The sequence below is a fragment of the Athalia rosae genome, chromosome 2, assembly GCF_917208135.1.
Source record: "Athalia rosae chromosome 2, iyAthRosa1.1, whole genome shotgun sequence".
NCBI lineage: Eukaryota > Metazoa > Arthropoda > Insecta > Hymenoptera > Athaliidae > Athalia > Athalia rosae.
This window is the reverse complement of record NC_064027.1, coordinates 26,399,840-26,425,961: the sequence shown is the minus strand read 5'-3', so window position 1 is coordinate 26,425,961 and position 26,122 is coordinate 26,399,840. Positions and strand designations below refer to the sequence as shown.

The 26,122-nt window shown below is 36.7% G+C and overlaps 7 protein-coding genes and 1 non-coding gene across 13 annotated transcripts; 4 read left to right on the top strand and 4 right to left on the bottom strand.

The window, feature by feature from the left end:
* Positions 1-61: 61 nt before the first annotated feature.
* LOC105687814 (ankyrin repeat domain-containing protein 54-like) lies at positions 62-3,222 on the bottom strand. Its single transcript, XM_012403707.3, has 4 exons — positions 2,622-3,222; positions 2,351-2,438; positions 1,907-2,129; positions 62-1,793 (listed from the first exon to the last, which is right to left on the bottom strand). The coding sequence occupies exons 1-4, from the start codon at positions 2,913-2,915 to the stop codon at positions 1,361-1,363; spliced, it is 1,038 nt and encodes a 345-aa protein (XP_012259130.1). The 5' UTR covers positions 2,916-3,222; the 3' UTR covers positions 62-1,360.
* Positions 3,223-3,427: 205 nt separating this feature from the next.
* LOC105687830 lies at positions 3,428-6,143 on the bottom strand. 2 transcript variants are annotated; one of them, XM_012403738.3, is made up of 2 exons: positions 5,845-6,143; positions 3,428-4,379 (listed from the first exon to the last, which is right to left on the bottom strand). In XM_012403738.3, exons 1-2 carry the CDS (start codon positions 5,993-5,995, stop codon positions 3,709-3,711), a joined length of 822 nt encoding a protein of 273 aa, XP_012259161.3. In that variant the 5' UTR covers positions 5,996-6,143; the 3' UTR covers positions 3,428-3,708. The 2 variants fall into 2 exon arrangements, with proteins under 2 accessions (XP_012259161.3, XP_048506155.1); XM_048650198.1 differs by lacking the exon at positions 5,845-6,143 and adding an exon at positions 4,686-5,728.
* On the top strand, positions 4,454-8,121 carry LOC105687831 (EKC/KEOPS complex subunit Tp53rkb). Its single transcript, XM_012403739.3, has 5 exons — positions 4,454-4,582; positions 6,704-6,917; positions 6,986-7,279; positions 7,341-7,672; positions 8,045-8,121. The coding sequence occupies exons 1-4, from the start codon at positions 4,517-4,519 to the stop codon at positions 7,577-7,579; spliced, it is 813 nt and encodes a 270-aa protein (XP_012259162.2). The 5' UTR covers positions 4,454-4,516; the 3' UTR covers positions 7,580-7,672; positions 8,045-8,121.
* LOC105687832 (respirasome Complex Assembly Factor 1) lies at positions 7,697-8,887 on the bottom strand. The gene is made up of 4 exons (XM_012403740.3): positions 8,640-8,887; positions 8,475-8,578; positions 8,269-8,398; positions 7,697-8,120 (listed from the first exon to the last, which is right to left on the bottom strand). Exons 1-4 carry the CDS (start codon positions 8,739-8,741, stop codon positions 8,079-8,081), a joined length of 378 nt encoding a protein of 125 aa, XP_012259163.1. The 5' UTR covers positions 8,742-8,887; the 3' UTR covers positions 7,697-8,078.
* Positions 8,888-9,149: 262 nt separating this feature from the next.
* Positions 9,150-10,078, top strand: LOC110117103. The gene is made up of 2 exons (XM_020853366.2): positions 9,150-9,711; positions 9,823-10,078. Exons 1-2 carry the CDS (start codon positions 9,199-9,201, stop codon positions 10,075-10,077), a joined length of 768 nt encoding a protein of 255 aa, XP_020709025.2. The 5' UTR covers positions 9,150-9,198; the 3' UTR covers position 10,078.
* A 970-nt stretch (positions 10,079-11,048) lies between these two features.
* LOC105687833 (85/88 kDa calcium-independent phospholipase A2) lies at positions 11,049-14,378 on the top strand. Its single transcript, XM_048650162.1, has 3 exons — positions 11,049-11,739; positions 11,841-11,931; positions 12,001-14,378. The coding sequence occupies exons 1-3, from the start codon at positions 11,513-11,515 to the stop codon at positions 14,062-14,064; spliced, it is 2,382 nt and encodes a 793-aa protein (XP_048506119.1). The 5' UTR covers positions 11,049-11,512; the 3' UTR covers positions 14,065-14,378.
* Positions 14,379-15,410: 1,032 nt separating this feature from the next.
* Positions 15,411-25,826, top strand: LOC105687762. Of its 5 annotated transcripts, none has more exons than XM_012403636.3 (5): positions 15,411-16,461; positions 17,614-17,704; positions 20,851-20,953; positions 21,212-21,343; positions 22,623-25,826. In XM_012403636.3, exons 2-5 carry the CDS (start codon positions 17,627-17,629, stop codon positions 24,074-24,076), a joined length of 1,767 nt encoding a protein of 588 aa, XP_012259059.2. In that variant the 5' UTR covers positions 15,411-16,461; positions 17,614-17,626; the 3' UTR covers positions 24,077-25,826. The 5 variants fall into 5 exon arrangements, with proteins under 5 accessions (XP_012259059.2, XP_048505320.1, XP_048505319.1 ...); XM_048649363.1 differs by lacking the exon at positions 15,411-16,461 and adding an exon at positions 16,580-16,884; XM_048649362.1 differs by lacking the exon at positions 15,411-16,461 and adding an exon at positions 16,895-17,513.
* On the bottom strand, positions 22,248-22,320 carry Trnat-ugu. Its single transcript has one exon. It is a non-coding gene; the product is annotated as a tRNA-Thr (tRNA).
* Positions 25,827-26,122: the final 296 nt, after the last annotated feature.

Below are 26,122 nucleotides of genomic sequence, written 5' to 3'. Positions count from 1 at the left end.
CTGAAGACAACTCTGAACGATGTGGTGAGTTTTTGAGCAAAAGTTTGGATTCTCGTTTAGATAAGATAATAATATTTTTATTCATATTAATATGTTATAATAATGGTAGTGTATAGTGATGATAATTACGATATTTAGGATCATTATACATACAATGACGTGTTTGTAGGACAAGATATTATAGTACATATCACCCTATGAAATGAGCAGAAACCTTAAGTTTTTCTATGAACATTCTATGCTGCAAAAAAAAACAATCTTCAAATAGAATAAATCAATGAACGGTAGCTAGGCGTCCCAGTTGATTATTTTAAAAATTGTTGATCAACATTTTAACCCTTCGTTCCGCTGCGATCTGCATCATTGTTCACTTTTAAACAATGCGGGGTGAAGGGTTAATTAATTTTATGATAGAACTACACATGTTACAACAAATAGCTGCGGTAAGTCTAAAAACCTTTGACCATTTCATAAAAATTATGTCCTCCTAGGTGTTTTTCCCCAACAAGTAAAATTGAAGACTTATCACTTTACACTACACTGTAAATTAGACCGACATTGGTGAATTCAAAGCATCGGATAGGTAGGGAAAAAATATTTGCGGTTGAAAAGCAGCAAGGGCACGAAGTATTCGATAACAAAAGTTAGCACTAACCACATGGGAGTAGTTCACATAGTGATTTTTGGACTCTTAACCGATTTGAAATTTAATCCAAAAACATACATGATTGTGCTGGATTATATGATTTTCTATCTATATTTCTATCCTCGTTACTCCTTATTTTGAGTTCAACATTGTGAATTATTCTCATCCATTTCTATTTTTTCTCACCTAGAATTGTGTATCAGTTTGTACAACAATTTACAGAAATTCAGTCGGGTCTCTCGCCTGAGATGGCAAATCCTAAAACGTTATCAATTTTTGTTGAATAGTGTTATATTGAAAAAAAGTGATGATTATTTTGCATCAATTATTTGATACGTTGAAAAATTTGCCACCAATTAAGTATTGGCAGTAAAAAGTATCCTAAATTATAAATTTTAAATCCATATAATCTAGTTGGCCAGCAATCTTGCCGTCGCTACAATAATTCTTTCAAACTCATACATAACTTTCTGATCAATCCAATTTTTTTTCTCCTTTCCAAGACTTCAACCATAAATCTCAGGTCCATGGACAATAACTTGGACTAACTAAAAGTCGATATAATAGTTTATTTGATCACATTTAGCATCGACGGCATTTTAATTTCATCTGACAGTCTCAACCGTTATAATATTAATAACAATAAACTCACGTAGATCCTTATCGATAAGACCTTGTTTGATTCCACGTTATTATATTCACGTTGTGATAAACCTAACTGGCTAGACTAAGCGAGTCTATGTTAGCCAATAAGTCTCTAACATCACCCTGAATCTGGTCGGAAGTGTTAGAAAGAGATAAGCGCGAGCAAAAGGTGCTTAAAGCTTCAACTTGTTCTCGGGCGTCTTTTTGCCTCTGTAGATAAGCTAAAAGCATTCCGATAACGTTATGCACCTCTTCTTTGACTCTATTCATATCTGAACATTCATAATTCTGCAACAATTTCAATTTCGTTTGCGCTAATTGGAGTGGATTATGCCCGTGCTGGTCCAATGACAGAACGTCTGTACCTGCTTTTAACAAAAGAGTTACTACTGCTATCTTACTCGTCACAACCGCCAAGTGTAAGGGTGTATTTCCCAAACAATCACGCTGGTTTGGATCTGCCCCATGCTCCAATAACAGACGAACTACTTCTGTGTAACCCCTGGAAAGTGCAAAAAGTCGTTCTAATAACTGAGGAGTCCAGCGACACAGCGTTGAATTTAAGATTGCTTATCAGAATCACTTTCCAAATCTCTTTAAATCGATTCCACTAACCTGGAGGCTGCTATATGTAGCGGTGATCTCCCCTGGTCGTCGCGATTATTAGGGGACACTCCGTTCGCAAGTATCCGACTGATCATTTCAATGTTATTTGTGGCAGCGGCAAGTCTCATTTTTCGTTCATTCAGAGGCCCTTCAAGGGGAGGTAGCCAACATCTTCTGTGTCTGTAGCTACCCGGTGGGTCATATAGTCTGATTTTTTTCCGCATTGCTGATCCTGTAGCATAGATTGTTATACTGTTTATCAACTACAGCACAGTGAATGCTTGGCTGCAAAATGTATGCTCTATTTCTCATTGTGCTTAAATTGGAGAACTAGGATGCATTTTCTATTGAGAATTTAGCATGAATATAACAGTGGAGCTTATCACTAGTTATTATAATTTTCAAACACTTGTCAAAAAGCTTTTTTATAGATAATGTAGAAAGAATACCCACGCATTTTTAAGCTCTTTGCTAGGTGATTACTCGTCTCGTCATCATGTCTCCACAGTTCTATACTTGGGACACGGAACCATGCCAGAAGCTGAAATTTTTTTGATTTATAGCTTATAAATCTAATTACTAGACAAAAGAAAGAAACTAACATGTGTAATTTTCAGTGCCATGAATAGATTGAAGAAACAATAAGACAAAAAGTTCGAAATGATTAAAAAGTTGGCTCGATGATTTCAAATACTAAAAGTTCTCATGTGATTATCAAAGTTACCTTCGGTGGCTCAGCATGAGGATTCAAAACTAGACGTCCAGATGTGCTAGGAAGAGATGCGCCCTGCTCATCGGAGAGACCAGTTAGGCTGGGACAAATCGAGGTAATGGGTATCCCTAAGGGTCTCGAAGAACCAACGTCTGTGCCACTGAGATTTCCATTGTTAGTGTTATTAATACTTGCTGTAACAGCCACTGCAGTAGTGTTGCTGTTTGCAGTGATGTTATTCTCATGGGTAACGGAACTGTCATTAGAATCGTTTCCAGTTTCAACACCGGAGTCGACAGACGTCATTGTAACTAACTATCTCACTGTATTGGAAGTACTTGTTCGATGTCAGTATTCCACCAAATTTTGCAAGTTTCAATTGAATCATCTAAAACTTTTTTTCACTGGATGAAAAGGGACACTGTGCCAATGGCAACATTATTAACACTAGCTGTGTAGCTCTGTGATTCACTCTTCTAGTTTATTATGTTTATTAATGGAATATTCTCAATACTCAAAGAAACCAACTTTCTTTGCTCTGATTTTGGAACCAGAAAAATAATAACAGCTGTGAAGCAGGCTGCGGCAGCTGTCAATTAATTGTACAGCTGACTTGATTCGAGAAATAACCTGCAGGAATTTCTCAACTTCAACCAGGGCCGCCAACTATTAGAACCATCACTAAATTCGTAACAATCAAGCATTGTTGCTCGGAATTCTCAAGAAATATCGCTGTTTGAATTTGAGAGTTTGGAAAAAAGATAGCTCCTACCGAACTGAATCCATGATGAATTTCTTTTGAGAGACTTAACAAACCATTTAGAAAATGCAACTTAATGTTTATTTTGGACATAAAAACGTACATACTATGTTTACAGACGTTTATCACAGGGGGTTAAAATGACAACGCTTCTAGAGATTAGCAACTCTCAAATGCTTTTTTACACATGCTCATAATGAATCTCCAATATAATATTATCTTTTCTTAATACTATGGCAATATATACAGCAAGTCTATTAATTTAAAAAGTAAAAAAATTCTCACTGTCCGTCACAAAGTTGTCTTACACTTTATCGAGAGTGTATGATATAGTATGATTCATGAATTCTTTGCTGTTGCTGCATTGCATCCTTGCTGCTCCGTTTCATTTTTTTTATAAACTTCTCGATAAACCAACTCCTGCATCTGAATTCTCAGCCACATTCTTTTTTCGGCTGGTAACGTTCTAATATGCGGAAGTAAACTCATTAAAAAATAATAATTGTCATCACACCTTCCTCCTTCTAGGGGATCAATGCTCAAATGTACGTTCGAATCTGAACCAGCTCCCATAAGGACTTGCTCCGGAGAAATATTTTGCAGCATCATTTCATTTTCTGAAAAATCTTGTGAAACGTTTTGGAATTCAAGATTCTCAAAATTATCCGCTGGTTCTTGTTTAACGTCTATGTGGCCGATGGAATCAATTTTTAACGAACTGTTTTCGTCGATCGCAGACATCATCTGTTCTGCAAGAGATTCCTGGCCATCCCCTGGGTGCAAATTTTCGTTTTCATTCGCATCGTGTTCCTCACCGCTTTCTCGATTTGTATTCCTTTCCCATATCGGAGGACGGGGGAGCATTTGTTCCTTCAGGAACTGCAGGCTTTTGTAGTGTATCCAGACAGGACGGTTTCTATGATATTTACTTTTACGATAAACTTGCTCCTTCTTCAATTCAGCTCGAAATGTGTCCCGCAAACCCTTCCATTTTGCCTTCAGGACTGGTTCTGTTAACAAAGACCGGTATTGATTATTTACAATTCAAATATATTCGCGGGTAAATAATTTGAAAATTGGAGATCCGCGGTCTTAGGTCGAATTTCACAAGGTGGCAACACTGAAAATCAAAACCGTGACGAAGTTCATGCCCGTCTCATCAGAATTGAATTTATACTTGTCGAGGCCGAAACTACCTTCTCATAAACAAGAGGTTAGAGAACTTACTATATTTCTTTCACATATCCAACAGCGGTCAGCTGAGCATTGGGTTTATTTGTTCTTTGCAATGAATCTTATTATATTAATAATAGTACCTAATTTTGAAACCGCTTTTCCGAACCAATGCATTCAAAGTCCAACATGAATCACATGCTGCAAATGCTCTCGCGGCATTGTTGTTATTTGTAACAAGATAATGGCGGACTGTATACGAATTTCGAAGCGCAAAATGATTTTTTTCGCCCTGATTTCAAATTACATTAATTCAGTTTATCCTATAACTGAGTTTTGCGTTTTTGGTAGTTCACATCTGCATGATAAGTTGCTGAACCAGACGAGGTATAATGATAGTTTTTTCGAAAACCGATTTTTTCTCTTGTTTACACCCTGCAGCTTACGCATTTGATTTCATTCTTCATAGACCGTGGCCTAATAATTACACTATCTTGAGGATTATTTGCTAAAGTGATGGATTAATTGCTGCCAATTATATCTCGTATCGATGCAATGATACATTTTGCATGAATTGAAAATGCGCGATTACCCATCTTCGCCCCGCTTACTTCCTAATGCAGGCTCGCATTAGGTGATTTGTTTCAAACACTAATCCAAGTCAACATCCAAAACAAGTTGTTTTCCTCTACAAAATAATCTGACTTAACAATTTGAAAAATTGCTCGAAATCGACTCGACCAGGTCATCTTGTTACCGATCGTATACGTCGGTGTATCGGTACTCATTTTATTTTGACAACTCTTGTTTCGATTTATACGTAATGAAAAATATCCAGGGAAAGCGAAATAGACCTACAATTAGTAAACAATCATCTGTGTTCACATAGGTGACCCTTGAGCCTATTTTCGAAAGTATTTGTAGCACAAAGTAAGGCGAGCGCAAACCAGGCTTCAACTTGCTAGGAGAGATTTGAACTAGCTTCTCTTGGTTTTGCAAGAGTTGCTCAATGAAACTAGTTCGTTTTTGAGTACGAACTTGTAAAGAAAACGGTGGCAAATTTTTGTACGTATTTTGATATAAAAAAAAGATCCAAAATTAACTGGTGACAATTGATTGCAGAAGATATGCTGTTTGAATTTGCAGTGATTTGATTTCTGATTATAGATAAGAGACGGGCTAACGTCGTGTTTTGGTCTTTCATATTCCTGCGACAGCGTTGCCTGTGTAGAAAAAATTGATTCAAAATGAGAAAAGTAAAGAATATGCAGATATGACATTATTATGTACTAAAATACGTACGTGGGAGTTTGAAAATCGTGGCAATTTCCATCCAAACCCTGTTAGTAACTTCTCGGTTGTGGTAAGAAATGTGTCTTTGGTTCCATAGCGCGGGTCTTTTGTAGACTTCTGCTATCAGGCGATTCGCGTCCATTTTCACTTCATCTCTCATCCTAATTTTCTGTCCAAAAACTGTTGCCTCGCGATATTGTATCAGAGGATTTAATGAAACACGCAAAACCGGTCTGAGCGAAGCACGGGCGAATACTAGCGCAGCAGATAGCGGCGGGATAGCGATTAGCGCGCAGGACGCACAGTAACGATCCATTCGCCCAACGCTAGCGCTAGCACGGGAAGAGCTACTTTGACCATTAGTTATACCAGCAGCAGAATCAGGGACGACGAGCATTCTTCCAGTACGATTGAGCGACTGAGCAAGAGCCCGAATCTCATGTAGTGGCTACGCAGAAACTCTTTCTCATTATTGCACAGAAAGAATTTTCGCGCAGCCAGATTTTCGATTAACAAGGGTTGGAGATTTTCTTTTTGTATTTGAAAAAATCTACCCGGTGTTTAGCGTTCGCCCACTGATTTTTATATCGCGAGTCCTACACAGCTGCCGGATTCATTTTTCCCGCAATAGCTCGCTCGCGGTCTTGGAGCAAGGGCGAGAATTTTTTGTTCACTTTTTTTGAATTGTTTGATGATTTGAGATTTTTTAAATTCTTGAGATATCTTTCCAAAAACTATTTACAAAGTCGCGAGATGAACGTTCTAGCGCTCATTGTCAGTTTGTCTCATGGAGGATTGGGAGATAGCAGTGGCAACTTATAGAGACGGTTGAAAATGCTGCACAAATAATTTGTATTTTCAATCGTAGGCAACAATGGATCAAGATCAGCCTACAATAACCGGCTTCGAAATCATAAAACAGGGTGCTGAGGCTCGTTTGTTTAAAGGAACTTATCTCGGGCGATCTGCTTTGATCAAAGAAAGATTTGTAAAAAAATATAGACACCCCGATCTGGACACGATGCTGACTAAGGATAGAACAAAAGGCGAAGCACGCGCTATTGTTCGCGCTAAAGCCGCTGGTAAGATCAAATATTTTTGTAAAATTTGATGATGGATGATAAAAAATGTTTGCTTCCTGAATATCTAGGTGTGAGAACCCCCGCGTTATTTCTCGTTGATTTTAAACGTCGTCGTATGTACATGGAGTACATAGACGACGCTGTAACACTCAAGGAGTTTATAGACGAAAATATATCCGACAAAGAAAACGTCGAATATTTGATAAACTTCTTGGCAGAGGAAATCGGACTTGTTGTCGCACGATTGCATTCAAAAAACATAATCCATGGGGATCTTACTACTTCGAACATGCTCCTGAGAAATTTTCAAGATCCTAAAAAGAAAGAAAATGAAGGCAAAAAGGACGTTGAAAAATTCCAAGGTGAATAAATTTTTTTGATAAATCACCGTGACGAATCATCATTGTGAATACTTCATTTCAGGGGAAATAGTTCTGATAGATTTTGGACTAGCGCATGTAGAATCGACCGCTGAAGACAAGGCTGTAGACCTTTACGTTTTGGAGAGAGCTTTGTCAAGTGCGCATTCTGAAGTGCCCAAATTGTTTTTTGAGATTTTAAGGAACTATCAAAAATTCTGCAAGTCGAGAGACATGAAAGACGTTCTGATCAAGTACAAAGAAGTACAGGCCCGCGGACGCAAGCGGCTCATGATAGGGTGATCGGCTATTATCAAATTTCAGATTTCTGAAATTTGTCATTTGTCTGTGAAGTGAAAGATGGAAACTGGAAGCAGTGGATTTCTTGCACTCTGGGTGAATTAATGAACAAGCTCATAATTCTGATAAACTGTGTGAAATGTGTTTATGATGAGGTATTCACGTATTAATAATACGTGAAATATTGCTGTACAAGGGTTCCGTTGTTTTTAACATTTATACTGCCTTACGTACTTAATCAATTACTTATACATCATTCACTTATGGCTCACCTATTCGTTTCTTCATTTATTTTCTCAATTAATTACCTGAGAGTTTATTAAAAAATGCTTTACTACTATCTCCATTATTAGCGTTTTCATAATAATAAATAGCAAATAGTTTAAATTTAACGAATCTGTTCTTTCCTTTCTATTCATTGTACAGATTATTATTACACTATATGATGTCTCACTGTTTGTTTGGCAGGTTCTTGAGCAGCAGTTTTTTGTACCAAATAACGTCAGTCAAAGTGGAGTCCTGAATATATTATTATCCAAGTTACCTAGTGGCAGTAACAAGGGATATTATTCTTCTGATTACTACGAATATTTCTATGTTACCATACCGTTTTTGTAAGAGTACAACACAGTTCATAAGAATTGACACATTCAAATAATAATAAGATATAGATTAAGGGTTTTTATACTTACCAAAAAGCCAGCAAATGATGTCATAAATCCTTCTTTGGTTAGTTCCCAAGCACCGCCGTATTCCTCTTCATCGACTTGTTGAAAATTACTAAAGTAGACGTACAATACGCCAGCATTAACTAAGAAAAACCTAGAGCAACGAACAAGTTACTTGAATTAGTTTTTTTTTAATTTTCCATTAGCTTACTTGATATAAATCTACGCACAATAATAGGGCTATAAATCCTTTTAAAGGAATCAATCCCCATCCAACTCCGACTATAATGCCAATTGCTTGTCGCGACCAATAAATGACATCGAGAAACTCTTCCTGCAACAAGGAAGAATAGACAGGTTAGAACTTGATGACAGGCTTGTAAATTTTTAAGCACCTTGTCAGGCCACTCGGAATTTGCAGTAATAGCTCGTGTCCAAACGCTGGCTTCAGATTTTGAGGTAGTGTTTCCATTTTTGTCGGACTTAGTTCGTGACATATTTACTTTCCCTATTTATTTTATCTCGTACCGATTATTATTGGTAATCTGTATTATTTTAATTGAGTTATTATCAACTCTGGAATTCCACTCATAACCTAATTAACATTTCCTTTCTGTTCTTCAAAGGTAGCGATGCACCAGCAGGCAAAATACGATGGACGCAGCTACACGTCACGTCACTTGTGACCAATAAAAAAAAAAATAGCAATTCTAGGGACTTTTTTGGACAGTGCTTTCCATGTGAAAAGCACAACAGACGATCGCATTTCTGCGGTACTTACGTTTAAATATTTCGAACATTTTTTGATTGGCAGACTTTAACAACTTTGTAATACCCAAAATTAAACTTTTTGCGTTTGCACTGTGAGAAATCATTTACCCGTCAACTTTTCTGACTATTGGAATATTACTGTTCCAAATTGATCAAACAACAACTCGACAACAGCAAACAACAATGGAAGCGCCTCAGAGAAAGTCGATGTTAAATTTCGTGGAGGGAAATCGGGTTTCGGACATTTGCAGATTGGTTTACTGTGCGAAAATGAAAAGCCAGTTTAGTGAGAATGTTTTGAAGTCATTGAATACATCGACGAAAGAGTACAATATTTCTTCAGATTTCATTACGGGTTTACTTCTGGTCTACCCAAATTGTATGGTGCATTTAATCGAAGCACCAGAAGAGGAAATTTTCCAACTTTGTCGACACCTATTTATAACATGTTCACATTTGATTGGACAAACTAAATGTTTTCCTATACAAGTTGAAGTTGTGGGAAGATTTTTTGACAAATGGTACGCTAGAAAGGCTTCCCAATCTCAGGTGAATTGGGCAGAAGTTCCAGAAGGAGAAAAGGGTCGCGTTTGCCTTGAAGACCATTTTGAAAATGCTTCAAAAATTTATGAAACGACGCTAATCAACTTATACAAATTTTACAAAGAGCTCAGACTTCTCAGCAATAAAAATCATGTAACAGCTATATTCTACTCCATATTTTTCGTTTTATGTTTTGCTTTAATTATCGAAATAAACGCTATAAAATCACTTCAAAATGCATTTATATTGAATTAAATATTTTAGACGATGATGGTCGAGCAACTTGAGGCTCTCAACGAGGATGGACATCCTTTGCTTCCTGATGGAGCAACGATGGATTTCATTCTGAATAGTTCTTGGGGTCAAAGTTTGGAAGAAATAACTAATCGATTTCTATATCCAGTTTCTATAGATCCTAACACTGCTTGGCCATTTCCGAAAGTAACCGTTCCCAGAATTAATTTCCATAAAATTGATGAAATCAAGGATTCGTCGGACAAAAATGGCGCCAATAGTTAATCACGATTTTCTGAAATGCGTCCATTGCAGTCTTACTTGTGTTACTCGGGTATCAAATAGTCATGTGAGTCTGGAAATTGAGTCACAACAATTGTACATTGTTGTTACCCAATGAGCCAGTCTATGCAATTTACTATTCGATGAATGTTAATCAAAACTATTGGTATATGTATGTCTATATATGGCCCCAGACGATAACGAATTTACATGTACTTTTTTCGATGTTGAAGTTCCATAGTTGATATCACAAAACTATTACGAACAAATAACAGGCCTTCTCTTTGAAGATTAGTAAAAAAACCTTGAATGGCATAGCCGCGGGTACCTCGACGAATCTTGCGGAAGAACCGTTATTAATCATCATCTTTTGCTTAGAACTGCGGAAACGGTGACTGAACGGAACATTTTATGATACATCTGGCGTTAAAGCTTTCCAACTTTCCAAACATATGCTTCCGAACGATAGTTCTATCAACAACATTGAAGTGGTCAAAAATAATGTTGATAATCAGCGCTTTCGCTCTTGGCGACCATTATAGCGATCCTCCACCATTACCGGAAATAAAAAAATTCTTTTAAAATGTTACTAATCCGTGAATTTGATGCCAGCGTTGACTGAAGATTGGTACTGATGCCAGTAACTGGTTAGCTGGTCTGTCAAACCTAGAATTGGAAGAAGAGTGATAGTTTTATCTATATAACGTCAGAAGCTAAGTTTAAACGCATACGTTCTGGAGTGACGCTGGATTGACGCTCTGCAGACCGACTTCCGTTCACACACTATTTTGACAGCGGATTCGAAAATATTACCGCCGTTGACAGGAATTCATAATTTCTTGTTGCGTAGAACATAGCAAATAAAACGCACCGTACTCTTTCAGATGAATTCTATGAACATTGACCTTCAAATATGTTGTGTACTGTATAGTCGCTGTATAAATTGTACTTTGTACTGTGTATGGTGTAATATCAATATATGGTAAAACCCACCTATCTTCTGCGGATATGAAACCACTTCCATTTGTGAGTCTGAAACAGAAGAAGTTTCGTTTAAAACCTGACAAAATCTCGAACATGCATCCGTCACCAACGGAGCTTATTATGTTCACAATTGCGTTGAGAAGCTGTCATTCTTAAATTTATTCTTGTTGAGGTATCATCATTTGAGTGCAGTACAGACTTTCAAGTGAGTCACACTTACAAACATTAGTGTAAATTGATTATACATGCGTCAGTTCGACTTTGAATTTAATCAGAATGACAAATCGTACAAAAATTCGAATCAAGTACGTCGAATAACTCGAAGATAACCTTAAATCAAGTGGCAAGTTGTCTCAAAACACTCAATAAGCACCAAGCAACTCAGATCGAAGAAATCAGACTAAGTTTATTGATATCAATTAATCCAGTCTTCAGTCTATAGTCATAAAAAAAAATGGCATGGCTAGGAGCCATTGCTTCTGGTGTGGTACTACGGAACATTCTTGGTGTCGCCAATCAACCTGATAAAATCCTAGAAGTTAAACCAGAGCAGTATGGAAATCGCACAATATGTTGTCGAGAAGATGGTATAGTTTTATATGGACCCGATCACGCGAAGAAAGAGAAATTTGAAATTGTTCTACACAGACCTTATACCGAGACCACCCACCAGGCGTACAGGTTTGTATTATAACACCAATGAGAAAAGATTTATCACATTTGTAGCGGAGTTCTGAGAAACCATGATGTCACATCATTTCCTATCATTATCATATTTTCAGCTTGTTCCGGTCTGAAACCATAGAGCCAGCGGAACATCGCTTTAATATTTACAAGGACAAAGTTCCCGTCCTTGTCCAAATCTCCAAAGAGGTACAAATCTCTTTCAGTTATTTTATTGTTTTATTGTTTTACTATTTGAATCTTCACTGTTTGTTTCAGCTGTGCAATACTAATGGGATTCGAAGGCTCTGCGATATCCTCATTGATCATCCAACATGGACTTTAGCTCATGTTGCAGCCCATCTCACATTATACAATGCTTTCAATTATGCTGCAGTCAACAGTCACCTAAACAGCAGTGACCGTGCCACAGGAATCTCACCCTTGCAGGTTGCCGTTCAGTCGAATAACCTGAGACTCGTGCAGATGCTAGTGGCGGCTAAAAGTTCACTAGAGCATTTAGACCATAACGCTAATACCGTCTATCATTATGCTGCAGACACTTCGAAAGATATAATCCTTACACTAGGTGCAGGGCTTCCTAATAGTCTAAACTCCAGAAACAACAATGGCCAAACACCACTGCATGTCGCTTGTCTGGCAGATAAACCGGAATGTGTTAAAGCCCTACTTTTGATTGGGGCTGATGTGAATATACCACCTACTGATGGTGAACCAACCAGCCCTGGATATGTTGGGGACTTTTTACATGACAAACCAAACGCATTTTATTCTCAAGATATGAAGTTTGGAGGAACTCCTTTACACTGGTCACCCAGTAGAGGAGTAATCGATGCACTGATAGAGACAAATTGTGATATTGATGCTTTGAATTTTGATGGAAGAACTGCGCTCCATATCATGGTTTTGAGAAAACGACTAGATTGTACCGTCGCTCTTCTCAGTCACATGGCATCGGTCAATATGGTTGATAAGGAAGGGAATACTCCGCTACATATAGCAATCACTCACGGCACTCCTGCCATTGTTCAGGCCCTTCTAGGATTCGGGGCTGACATTAATGCCACTAATTATAAAAGAGAAACTGCAAGGCATCTCGTTAGCATCGAAAATAATCCTGAGGGTCTTAAAACGTTGTATATTTTACATGCCGTTGGAGCCCTACGATGCGCTCCTTATATGGAAGGATGTCACATAGGATGCCGATTCAGTGAAAATTTTAATGGAGAAGCGCCACCTGAACCCCCATCTGCTGTTCCAAGGACCGTTTTAGATCAAATGCTTTACGTTGCCGGGATGGAAAAGCTTGCCATGGAAGGAGAAAAGAAAGTGGAAGGTGGACGATTGCTGTGTTTGGATGGTGGTGGAATCCGTGGTTTAGTTTTGGTGCAGACGTTACTCGAGATTGAATCTGTTATCAATAAGCCTGTGGTTAACTGCTTTGATTGGATCGCAGGAACTTCTACAGGGGGAATTTTGGGGCTGGGATTGGCAACTGGTAAAAGTTTGAAGGAGTGCCAAGCACTGTATTTCCGTATAAAAGATAATGCTTTTGTCGGATCTCGTCCCTACTCTAGTGAGGGCTTAGAGAATATCCTGAAAACTGCATTAGGAGAGCAGACTGTAATGGCAGACGTAAAACAGCCGAAATTGATGATTAGCGGAGTCTTGGCTGATCGTAAGCCCGTCGATTTACATTTATTCAGAAACTACGACTCTCCGAGTACTTTGTTGGAGGTCCCTCCCAGCGGAAAGTTTCGTGAGACTCCAAAGCCAGATAAACAACTTATGTGGCGGGCGGCAAGAGCTACTGGTGCAGCGCCCTCATATTTCAGAGCATTTGGAAGATTTCTGGACGGAGGTTTGATCGCAAATAATCCAACGCTCGACGCCCTAACGGAAATTCACGAATATAATCTCGCTCTAAGAGCGGTTGGAAGAGAGAACGAAGTCAAGCCTGTCACTGTAGTGGTTTCTTTGGGAACTGGATTGATTCCTGTGTCCCCGTTGACGGATATTGATGTTTTTAGACCTGAGAGTCTTTGGGATACAGCAAAACTGGCTATGGGAATGTCAGCACTGGGTACCCTCTTGGTAGATCAAGCAACCGCTAGTGATGGAAGAGTTGTGGATAGAGCGAGAACATGGTGTTCTATGATTGGAGTACCTTATTACAGATTTAATCCGCAAATGTCATCTGATATCGCAATGGACGAGAGAAGTGATGAAGTATTAGTAAACATGATATGGGAAGCTAAAGCCTTCATGCATGCCAATAGGGATCAAGTTAAGGAGCTAGCTGCTGTTCTTGATAGCCAATAGCTCATTATAGATGAATATTTTCACTAATGATAATAGTAATTCCAATGCTCTTATTTAAATGTGTGTCCCTGGTGGAACTACTTATCTAATTACTGTTCACTGTGCAATATAATTGTTGTGATTACCTGATATTATTACAGATTTTAAAGTAATATTTATTTAGAAGGAAATTCTCGTTTTTTCCACAATAAAACATAGATTTCAAGAAGTTATAATTCTTACTTTATTCTGGCAAAGAAGTATATTGTAATGTGATGTGAAATTGAACGCGACAGTGTAGTAATTCGGTGTCATGAAATAAATTCTCGCAGTTCAATTTTGGACTAAAATTTATCCCTATCAACCGCTATTCCTGCCATTTCCCGTACGACCACTTTAAGAAATCGAAATTGTTAATTTTCTCGAAAACCTATAGCTTCAAATCATAGAGTTTTTTCCACGCAAGCGCCTACGACATTATCACCATGCGCCTGAACAGAGCAGTCCGAAATACAACACTTGTTGAATGCACATTTAAACCAGACGTATTACTACATGACTTGTACCCTCGGAACCTGTTATCATTGAAATCTGTTCTATCAACTGTTGAAAAACTGCAGATCATCATAAGAAGTTTTGCCTCAATTTTCAAAATTTCCTCAAATTTTAAAACAAATCCAATGTAGGTAGAAATAAAAAAATTGGAAAACAGTTACTGAAGTTCTGCAATTTGTTTCTACAACTGAAATAGAATAAAGTGTATCACAATTCAATTAGAGTTTGGGTGAAAAAAAGAAACGAATGGAATGGTAACTGGCCACATAATTTCGTTTTAATTTGACCATTTTTCCATGTATAATTCATTCCAGGCAACCGGGAACCGCACAATGATGCCTCAACAGTTAAAGGAGCTCAATTAGGTAAAATGAGGCGCTTATAGAGGCCGTAAAGTTTCAAGTAATAATAATCGACGCCGCACAGAAAATCTTCAAGCATCTGTAAAACTTGAGCAGCTGGAACTACGATTAGTTTGAAAGTAAAATCCCTCCACTGAAATGGTACGATGAAATTGAAAAACAAAAAAAAAAAAAGGTGCACCATTACGAGAATTGTTATGATGCTGTGACCATCAATTGTGGTTGATCATCGAAATTTGAATGGGTTTTATTCCGAAAGGGTTGGACATGAGACGATTTCAGGAGTCCTACAGTAAATCTAATCCAATTGGAGAGACAGACTTTTCCATAAAAACGTCTTGAGCTCAGAATTCTCGGGTTGATATAAGGCATCAAGTATGGAATATAACACATTGATCTGCGTTTGCGTTTGCGCATAGCAACGTGATTCCTTCTCTTCTCGTTTACCTCGCCGTCACTACCCTGAAACAAAACGGGGTACGCGAACCAACAGGTGATGAGGGAGACACTCCCTCGTACAACATCCCCAGGATAACTCGTTGTCTGTTAGCCACTAATACCAATATAACGCTACACATACTGCACTTTGTTGTCAGAGTAAAAACGCGAGACCCGATTCAAGTGCAGTTCATCAATCCCGCCATTATTTTCTCCGATTTATCATCCTACGAATCTCATATTTTTTTACTACCTGATGCTTCTTCGTCATTTTTAAGCGTGTCTCCGAACAAAAACAAAGAATCGTTACCGATTAATAATGTATCGAACTAAATTAATAATCGAATAAATTTTCAATAATTTAAAACGAACAAAAGCGAGTAGTGCTTAGTTTGTGATTTCTGTTTTGAAGTAGTTATTGAAATTTTTGTTCTCTTTTTTTGTGAATCAAGGTGCAATCCATTATGGTTTTTCTTATCAAAGTTATATTTTTACGTGGTGACAAAATAACGTGATGAGAAACAAATCAAGTAATGGTGTTTAATTACTATGCAAACAATCATCTTGACTATTTGCAGATATGCAAACTTGAAGATCGCCTATGAATATTAATTTATTTGTTTTGTTACACTGGCATCAAATTATTATTTGCATTCAATCATACTCTCAAATTATTCTTATTTATTGCATAAAAAACGGCGACAATCCACAAATTATTGAAATACGCATGTCACAACTGAAGTTATGATGACAAAATACATAATAAGGATGAAAAAATAAATAATCGTAACGAGAATGATAACTAAGAAAGTGCAATGATTCGACTTTCTAATATTAATAATAGAACTTCGATCTATACAGTTGTGTTAAACGTAAAAGTATAATCTGCATGAGGGAAAAAAAGGAAAATCAAAATCAAATATAAGAGTAGTACATTTATTACCGATAATTATACCGTATACAAATCATAAAACATGTGATAAGTTTTCAATTTTGTTCATAATATAATAACGTAAAATTTGAAACGACCGTTCAAGCTTAGGTCACAAACGTAATTTCAAAGGTATGTACAATTTTGATCAGATTTTGAAATTTATTATGGATAACAAACACAAATCTTTGAAAATATTTCCAACATTATATGACAATGTTCCATACATTTTTTTTTTAATTTTTACACGCCATAATGTTCAGGATAATTTAATGTACGCTTATGAATGTCGGAACCGGATGTTGAATAAATTCTAGGTAATCAGGTGGAACCGGAAGGCGCGTGTTGATCTCTCGAGGGTTATGCAATCGGGGGTAGAAGCATATACACGTGACCAAAAATAATCCATAAGAGAATTTTGTACATTAGAAAAGATAGTAGGTCATAAAAATGAATTTAAATCATTTATCTACGATGATGACATTATTTTCAGCGATCCGAACGTGCCGCTATTATACGCAGCTGTGTTGGTGGAAAAAATAGAACAGCCATTAGGTATATTTCACATGTACATATACCTATCGCGCAGCGGCTGAGAAGATCGATCCTTGATCATTACTCATTAGATATTATTAACCTGAGTTCATTTATTCGTGCGAGAATAATCCCGTATGTATAAATCCGTAATCTCCAGTAAAAAGCCGTTTATAACATCCGGGACCGGTGAGATCCCTTCAAGACTTGGCCTAGAATAGTTCAAACTTTCGAAATTTCCTACCTCTGATTCTCGTATAAATAAATAAAGTTTATCTTTGTAATCTGTAAATAGATAGCAGATTTTTTTAATCTTCAAGAGAAAAAAAGCAAAACTCAACGAATAGCTGGCAAAAAGTCAGTTCAAAATTCTAGATTATACGTGATTGTAATTTTTTTTCTCACATTCTAAATCTGCAAAAATAAATACGATATAACTCGCATGATCTTCACGGTTTGTAATAAAGTAAAAAGACCGTCTGTCGGTGAAGAATGTAAAAAAAAATGAGGATCATTTCACTCTATTGTAATGGAGCGTTGGAGCGAATAAGGAGAGCACTAACAAGATCATTAATTCGGAGCGGTTAAACGAGAAAAGAAATAAATTATACGTCTGAGGGTGTTCATCATGTACTTTACAACACATTATAGTATGTACATCGCCGTGTCGTTGTTTAAAGCGTTGATTAAAACCAATATTTCCATGATACGTTATCATACACTTTATTATAATATGATCGGTTTTTATAGGAATATAAACGCAATGCCCCAAGGATCAGGAGTTTATTGGCAGGGAACTCAAAGAAGAGCTTGTGCTCCCGGTGCACAGTGGAATGTACAGGTATGTGTAGTAAATTATGATTAACTATTATCGATAATAATAATTCCGCTATCTTTTCTTATTTTATTTCATGTTTTTTCGGAAGGCTTGTCTCTTTTTACACAACTGTCTGAATTTTTTTTTTTTTTTGTTCCTTGAATATATATTAAGACGATGATTGTAAATATTTATTTAAAGTTCCAAATTCCGATTAGCTGTTGGCCCAGATCATAGAAAAGCTATAATAATATGGCATCGAAGAGTAAACAGATCAGTTGAAGCATTTTACTTTGTTGCTGCTTTTTTACTGCTTTGGTTTTTCGATTTCCAAAAGGAGGGGGTGGATTATAACTTTTGATCCGAGTTTCGATCGCCGTATAGTTAATAAAAACTTAATCACCAAAAAAAAAAAAATCAAAGGTATAGCAAATGAAGAAAAAGCGATAGACGAGAGGAAAAATTAAAATAAAAAGGAACCAGTCAGGCACTTTCCATCGTTAGAGCTTCCTACCACTATTATATTCGAAGCTCACGATTCTTAGTGGAGAAAATGTCGGAATAAAAGCAAAAACACAATTGAAAAAAATCGAATAACGGTGACAAAAAAAATAAAAAATACGCTGCAGGCTTCCTGTTTTCTTTCAAATTCATCATTTTCGTTCATCTATTAATAACTCGTGGATTGAAAAAAAATTCAACAAGATTTTTGTTCCGTTTTTTGCGGGTCAAACCTATTGCTCGAAAGGGAAAAAAATTACGAAACCTTGAAGATCTGGGAATGCCTGATATAAAGAGAATGGTGAAAAAAAGGCTTTCGAAAAAATTTGACGAGTGTTGGATAATGGCGGTGAAAAACCGGATCAAGAGTACATGCAGCACGTAACAAAGACGAGGAGGTAAAGAGAAAAGAAAAAAAAAGAGAAAAAAGGAGAAGGGAGTAAAGTGTTTAAAGAACGATATAATATGAAAGGGTGGGCAAGGCCATGGCTATGGCTTTGTGTAATTGAATTTTTTCTCCTCATCCTTTTTCTTACGTTCTCTCTCTCTTTTTTTTCTAATTTCGTATCAAACGTAAGCGAAGATTAATTTTTTGTCACGTCGAATTTTTGTGTAATCTAAACGACCGTACGCGTTCCCGCTCCTTAAATTTTTAGCACGTTATCGATTCGTTTGAGTTTCCAAACGAATATTGACAGAGAAATTTTCTTGTTCCTCGTATAAAGTAATTTCGAAGGCTTATAGGAATTGAATTGGTCGGCGTAGAGAATTGAACTTTTTTGAAGTCAAAGTTCCTGGGATTAATCAGTCGCGACCGTTGTGATTTTCACTAACATTGAACATTATATTGGAATCATCATCGCTGTAGCATTACAGTACGCGAAATAAAAATAGAAATACATGTCATTTTGTCACGCCTAAAATTGTCCAACAAAAATATACATCTATACGCTATTATACTTTCAATAATACAATTATAGTTTGATTACACAGTTACAGTTGCACGTCAATCTTTATCATTAGGAAAGAAAAAATGAATAATAAAATGTTACATAATTTTCTACTCGTCCTTTCCCCGTATTTTATTCTAAATAAAGCGAATAAGAGAATGGAGAAATTATGAAAATAAGGTCTTGGTGAAAAAAATTCTTGCCTTGATGAAAATTTTGAATTTCAAATTCAGAAAATTACTAATATATTTCGTCTTCTTATTACTATAGTTATTATATTCTTATTCGTCAATTGCTTCTGCTATGGAATTCGCAAGAATGAACTTGAAAATAGAGATTATTTTAGATGATGAGAATTTACATCATCGTTTGAGTAGAGTTGCGGTTGCGAAGATCTGAGATTTCTAGCGGTTTTTGCTTCATTACTTAAATATATTTACGGTGGGAAGATTTCGAGGTAGCCATGTACATATCTTTTAATTTAAACTCTTACCCGATCCCAAGAATCAAAGCTCATTTATGCAAAAAAAAGATTGAATTGAACAGAAAATATTCGTCTAGGTTCGAATAACAAGAAAAGCGGAAAAACATTCAGTCCTCGATCATGGTGTTATAAAAAAAAAAAAAATTTCGTACGAACTGAGCATTGATTTCTGGGTTTAGATGTGATATTAAAAAATATTCCTACCCTAGCTCACATTTAGTGAATATAATATAATATATTTTTCTTTTTTCACATATCTATATGGCGTGTGGCTTTAGATTTATTATTATGGAGGGTCCATAATACTCCCTGCCACCCACCAGCTTTGTAGTCGCTCAACACGCTTTTGTACATACATCGCCTATTTGCTCGTATGAAAAAAAGGGTAAATTGAACCTGCTGAATTTTGCCATATTTAAAAAAAAAAACATTTTTCATACTATATTCTCTTTTTCTTATCCGATTCGCGCACGTACGATGAAAAGCGATCGGTATGAATAGTATATTATTTGTAAAATATTTAAGTCTGCAGGCTGGTGAGATGTAGGTAGGTTTTTACGAAAAAAATATTTCACATCGTGACGTATATTTTAAATTCTGAAACTTTTATCTCAGGGTCGACGAATATAGCAGAAAAAGAGTACAACCTTAATGGTGAAAATCCGGGTTTTCTGATTTTTAGAGAGCTCTGCAGGTAGACAAAAGGAGCCTCAATCGACTTATCGTTTTCCTATTTGATCGGAAAGTAGGTACGTATGTACTAAAATGTACGTACATACACATAGTACATAATCTGTATGATATATAATGCATGTATGTAACGTACCCAAATACATATATATATATATATGTACGCTTCTACGTACTATTCGATATCTAGCTGCGCCCATGAAACGTAAAAATCTCAACGACAAAGGATCCTCAAGTCATTCCAGATAAATGGAAAGGAACCAAGGGTGTATAAGGGATCAAAAGAGAACCCGAGGGTCCCGCTGGAACACGATATTTGTTCAAATTCCATAGAAAATAAATTCTCAGGGGACAGTGAGGATATTTTACGCTGCAAAAATGTTAACCGATTTTCGTCTATCGCGACGTGGCGAGTCCTTCTTTTATTTTGCTTATTCAAACTGAAAAACATTTTTCCAAAGTTATTTACTTCAAGAATGGATGATGAATTTCCGATTAATCTTATTGATCGTTAATTCGGCTTTGAAATTTTTATTTGCCATCAGGTTGTTAGAGGAAAGGTAACGACACGCTGTTTATGGCACGCTTGCAAAGCTCTTGGCATCGGACTTTTACTGATGCTATTGGGAGCTTGCATGGCAACAATCGGTAAGGCAATAATCACGGCTTAACATTTTTTTTCTCATCTCCACAATCTTGAATTATCGCATTATGTACGTACACAATATGCACCTCGCACCATATGATATACTCACCAAATATAAAGCGAAGTAGAATAGAAATGAAGAAATTGTGGCGTTTCTTTTCATTCTCATGATTATCGATAACCATTATACTGGTTATCGACGAATTGGTCATTATCGATTGGTTAATTTCTCTTCATTTTTATTTTTCTCTCAACAATAGGATATTATGCGGACCAGCTCTCAATGGCGCAGGAAATCCGAGGGAACTTGACGGTCCGAGTGAAAAATGAGTCGCGAGGTTTTCACTTGAACAATTTGAGCTACGCTGGACCGATCGTTATGGGAGTTGGAGGTACGTCACTGTTTAGAATAAATGAAAAACCAAAAATAAAAAAAGAAACTTCATCATATGGATAAAAGAGGCTGGAAAATTGTAAGCTCGTCTACTCTTTCGAATGCATATGGAGACGCTGTGCGTTACATTTTCAATCAGTCGCCGCAAATTGAACGAGCGAACTGACTCAAAAAAAAAAAACATGGAAAAACGAGTATCGATTCAATCATGAATAAATCATCACTTTTCTTAACAACCTCGATTTTCTCGTACAGCGTGTGTTTTTTTATCGTATCGGTTTCAGCTGCGGGTTTCGCTACGTGTACCGTATGTTATAGATACCTGTACCATGTGTAGTATAACGTAGTCTGCACGTGCTTGGTTTTTTTTTTCTATTTCAAACTATACACATACCTTTGTCTACGCGTTGCAACGTGGATTTGAAGTACAAAACAATAATAACAACTTTAACAATAATGTCGCAAGTGTAGATTGTAATAATGGATATAGCCTCGGAAATTTTCAACACACAGACGCAACTTTGTGTCGTATAATCGATAACCGTGAGTTGCTATGTTCCCATAGCCATAACGCTATACATATAACGTTCGTGTATGTGTACGTAGCTACACATCATCAATTGAAATAGAATCCACGGCATATAAATTTGAAACCCGTTAAGTGTGATTGCGTTTCCATTTCAAACGTGTGTCTAGACTTGACTGAATAAATGGGTGGTTCAATGCTTAAAATGACGAGGCGAGAGATACAACGTGGTAGTTGAATAACTTGGATTAAAACGGTTCACATATCTCTTTGAACGATATTATTTTCATACGAAATGTTTTTAATTTTCTAACAAAAGTTGAAAAATATCAAAATCTCTTTAAGAATTAACTTCGTAATGAAATAAAAAAAAAGCTGCCCCCAGAGAGATTTGAACTCTCGACCCCTGGTTTACAAGACCAGTGCTCTAACCCCTGAGCTATGGAGGCTGATACATGAGATGGGAGAAAAAGTTCTTATTTAAAGAAATGTTTCATTGAATAATCCAAGTCGATAACATCTAATCAGCAAGTAAAGTTGTGTGAATTATTGGAATTACATCTGTTAAAATTTTATCTGATCAATCGAATTATTCCAGATGTATGTGAAAAATTCTCGCATTTTATCACGATACCTGTGTCTGAATATTGATCAAAAGTGACAAACCGTACGGATCGCAATAAAAGGAAAGAAAGAAAAGTGAATTTAATCAATTGAAAATTGAAGTTTGACGATGAAATTTACATTTCAGGTTTTATCGTTGTCGCCGCCTGCGTGATGACGTTTGAGGCCCGCGATAGTGCCGCAAAAGTAGTGCCAGCTCGTTTCCGTTTCAACCAGAATACGCCTTGCAAAAATAGCAAACAGCGAAGTCGGCGTTCAACATCGTGTCAGACGACCAGGTGGGACCATCAATTGGGCCTATTCCGTGTTCATCGGAGTCCGAGTCCCTCGACGCACGAAGTATCGAGAAAACAGTTAACAGCCGAGCTGATGCAGTTTTCGAAACATCTACAAGACAAAAACAACTCGCAGTCATTGAAGAAGAGTCCCAGTGCCCCGAATCTTGTGCTCAAAAATTCGCCGAGAAGAAAAACCAATCGGTACACCGGATGCGCACTTTTGAACGCAGAACTTCTGAAGAGACACGCTATGTCGGTGGACAACGCCGGTTATAATCCGCACATAAGTAGCAGGGAAAGTTTGGAGTATAATAAAATATCAGAAAGTCAAGTTTCGATGGCTATGGATCTCCACATTCCGAACAAAGGGCCCGTTACCCTAAAAATAAAGGACCGCTCGGACACCGCTCAAAGACATCAGCTATTGAGGCAAACGAAGATCGACGACGACGCGGAAGTAGATATTCGAAAAGGATCGGTGGCGCCGATCCACCTTGGAAAATTTCAAGGATTCAAATATCCCGACGATTTTATATCCCGGAAAAGGAACTCCATAGATATAAGAATGCTCGAGGAGCTCGAGTTCAAAAGAAGTCCCAAAGATTTTAGGAAAATCTCGTCGCCAAATTTTCGTAAAATGTCGCTGGATCGAATCGGCGGCGATATTAGAAAAGTCGACAGGACACCGGTGGGCTATAGAAAAGCGAGTTTGGACTGCAAAAAATCTCCTGATTTTCGTAAAAAGGATTACAGGAAATGTACTAGCGACAAATATGCCGTCGATAATTGTAGCGGCGGTTGTACACCTAGTGCGGTTCACGGTCAAATGGGTCTGGAACCGGAATTTCGACCCCGTGCCGATACAGCAGAAACCGGACGTAGATACCGACACGGTAAATTGTACCATTCAAGATCAGACGATAACAGGAGACGGTCCTTCGATAAGCACTACAGGAGCGATTCTCAATGTAGCAGATTTTCGCTCAATACGCAAACCCAGCCGGTACCCGAAGGGCTGGAGAAATATGAACTGAAATATTTTACCACAACTTCCCTCGATACTGACGGTAGTCGGGGTGAGTTTTCCGACGACAGTCACACCGTCGATATCGAAGGAAGTGGAATTTCAACGGAGGGACCTGCAGAGACTGACGCTTTATTGGAAGAACCGGAGTTGGAAAACCTCACCGAAGTCGACGTTGAAACTTCTGGAGACGATATAGACGCTGTTGACGAAGCGCAGGTTGAAAAAAAATGTGATTCAGCATCCGAAAGAGGAAAGGAATCATGCGGCGAAGATTAGAATTCGTACGTTGTTAATTTTTCATTCTGAATATGAACATCATATTCGGCTGACAATGAATATCTTCACAATTTTCGAAAGCCACCTAGTCTTCTAGAAACGAAGTTTTTTTTGTTTGGACCCTATTGAAAAATTATTCCTTTCCAATCAAAGCGTAAATACATATTTACCGAAGAACTGCATATCGTACTAGCAATAAATATACGATTTATATACATATATACGTTGTTCTAATTCATAACAATTATTAATAATGTACTCAAACTATATGGACAATCATGAGGCGCAGCGCCCACGCGCGGATTTTTTTATTCCTTTTTTTTTTTTTTATTGAAAAACATAATTCAAGACAATCAATTGAAGCCAAGCTAACAATAAGACATACGTAATTGACAGGGTTTTTAGTACTGTACCGAGAAAATCAAATTCAATAATGACGAGGGACGAAAAAAAGCACAGTTGCTAACTGATGGCTTCATTTAAAATCCTTCGAACGCGATTGCTATGAAAAAAAAAAAGTATGTATAAGTGAAGCGAAATACCGTGGCTTAGATGAATTTTGCTAACACGTACATACCAATACCATAAAATTATATCAAATCGATGGAAAAATTGTACGTTCAGAATAACGGCGTATTCGCATTTATATTTTCCATTTGAGAAAGTTAGATCTTCCATACCTGTTTTATTACTGACTTTTTTCATTGAACTATACGGTACTCTGCTCAGTCCCAATCTTCCCCATGTACGAATATGTGTGTTTGTGAAATATTTTTCACAAGTCGTTTTATAGGCCTACAGAGAGCAATACTCATCGTAGTTATGTAATTTCTAATTAAATTTGGATAAAGATATTTGGGAAATACGTTGAATAACGAATCTATATATCAATACATGTAACCACAGTATATATTATTGTGTTGTAATCCACGTGAAAAATGTAACACTAAGACAATCATTGAAGGATCTGCGAAAAATGAAAAAGAGAAAAAAAAGAATCAATAACTTACGTAATGATTTATGACGGTATATTATATACGATGATCAGTATCATTGAAAACGTATTCTGTTGTTGTTCTCTTCGATCTGTCATCAATCAGAAACACCCATATATGCAGGTGGTTTGAATAACATCGTTTGTAACGTTAAATCATAGTATGAAAAAAAAAACTATTCGCAAAACATACAAAGCAAAGTAAAAATGAAAAACATAAAAATCTGTGATGAACGTATAGGTTTTTATTATACCCAATTGTTATCATTTATATCACTAGCATTGTTATCCATAGATTAAATTTCCTTTCTTTTATAATGCAAATGTAGCATACGTATCTATATTAAATACTTCCAATTAGACGAAGTTGTCGGTTTTCTTTCTTCCTGCACAAACTGACAATAAAAATTTGAAAACTCACATTTAAGAAAGATGACATGTTGTAAATTTATTTTTTATTATTACGCCTATTTCGAAATTAAACCAACCCTGTGTACGTACGTATAAGATATATAATCTGTATATATTATTTATATAAATGTCTCAAGATTTTTGTATGTGAACTCGTGTTACGATGAATTATACCGTATCGATAAGGAGATGTTGTAAAGAAGTAAGATTTTGAAAAACAAAGCAAACCAAAAAAAAAAAAGAAGAAAAATTAACCTGTGATTTATATAATCGTTGCATGTTGACTGTTGTGATATTAAATAATTATTATACACATATGATTAAAAATATATCAAAATTTGAAGTTAATATTCATCCGGTTGACTTTTTTATCTTACCAATCCTCTCTTAATCGTTATCAGCAAATATCATTACGTTTCGTGACGTACTAGAATGGAAATATGGATTCGAACGAGCGGAGATTTTTAAAAACGAATTAACTTCGCTCAACCCACTCTGCGAAAAAGAAGAAAATTGTCGTCGATATTTATTTGTGACAGTAATTCATAGCTTTCGGAAAATTCCTTTGTGCGAGCTAATGCGTTCTCACGAGTGTAACTCGAGACGACTTTCGTATACCTTTACCATCCTTTACCAAATAA

Bases quoted from the DNA above. Each gene is read 5' to 3' on its own strand.
- LOC105687814 (XM_012403707.3), bottom strand. From the start codon at position 2,915: ATGACGTCTGTCGACTCCGGTGTTGAAACTGGAAACGATTCTAATGAC. The intron at 2,439-2,621 runs GTAACTTTGATA...AAAAAATTTCAG, and splicing joins CTCATGCTGAGCCACCGAAG to CTTCTGGCATGGTTCCGTGT. The intron at 2,130-2,350 runs GTGGGTATTCTT...TCTATGCTACAG, and splicing joins AGCAAAGAGCTTAAAAATGC to GATCAGCAATGCGGAAAAAA.
- LOC105687831 (XM_012403739.3), top strand. From the start codon at position 4,517: ATGCCCGTCTCATCAGAATTGAATTTATACTTGTCGAGGCCGAAACTA. The intron at 4,583-6,703 runs GTTAGAGAACTT...TTTCAATCGTAG, and splicing joins TACCTTCTCATAAACAAGAG to GCAACAATGGATCAAGATCA. The intron at 6,918-6,985 runs GTAAGATCAAAT...CTGAATATCTAG, and splicing joins TGTTCGCGCTAAAGCCGCTG to GTGTGAGAACCCCCGCGTTA.
- LOC105687830 (XM_012403738.3), bottom strand. From the start codon at position 5,995: ATGAGAGATGAAGTGAAAATGGACGCGAATCGCCTGATAGCAGAAGTC. The intron at 4,380-5,844 runs GTACGTATTTTA...CTTTGTTAACAG, and splicing joins CACGATTTTCAAACTCCCAC to AACCAGTCCTGAAGGCAAAA.
- LOC105687832 (XM_012403740.3), bottom strand. From the start codon at position 8,741: ATGTCACGAACTAAGTCCGACAAAAATGGAAACACTACCTCAAAATCT. The intron at 8,579-8,639 runs GTGCTTAAAAAT...TCCTTGTTGCAG, and splicing joins ATTCCGAGTGGCCTGACAAG to GAAGAGTTTCTCGATGTCAT. The intron at 8,399-8,474 runs GTGCGTAGATTT...TCGTTGCTCTAG, and splicing joins GGATTTATAGCCCTATTATT to GTTTTTCTTAGTTAATGCTG.
- LOC110117103 (XM_020853366.2), top strand. From the start codon at position 9,199: ATGGAAGCGCCTCAGAGAAAGTCGATGTTAAATTTCGTGGAGGGAAAT. The intron at 9,712-9,822 runs GTAACAGCTATA...TAAATATTTTAG, and splicing joins TTCTCAGCAATAAAAATCAT to ACGATGATGGTCGAGCAACT.
- LOC105687833 (XM_048650162.1), top strand. From the start codon at position 11,513: ATGGCATGGCTAGGAGCCATTGCTTCTGGTGTGGTACTACGGAACATT. The intron at 11,740-11,840 runs GTTTGTATTATA...TCATATTTTCAG, and splicing joins ACCACCCACCAGGCGTACAG to CTTGTTCCGGTCTGAAACCA. The intron at 11,932-12,000 runs GTACAAATCTCT...TGTTTGTTTCAG, and splicing joins TTGTCCAAATCTCCAAAGAG to CTGTGCAATACTAATGGGAT.
- LOC105687762 (XM_012403636.3), top strand. From the start codon at position 17,627: ATGCCCCAAGGATCAGGAGTTTATTGGCAGGGAACTCAAAGAAGAGCT. The intron at 20,954-21,211 runs GTAAGGCAATAA...TCTCAACAATAG, and splicing joins AGCTTGCATGGCAACAATCG to GATATTATGCGGACCAGCTC. The intron at 21,344-22,622 runs GTACGTCACTGT...TTTACATTTCAG, and splicing joins GATCGTTATGGGAGTTGGAG to GTTTTATCGTTGTCGCCGCC.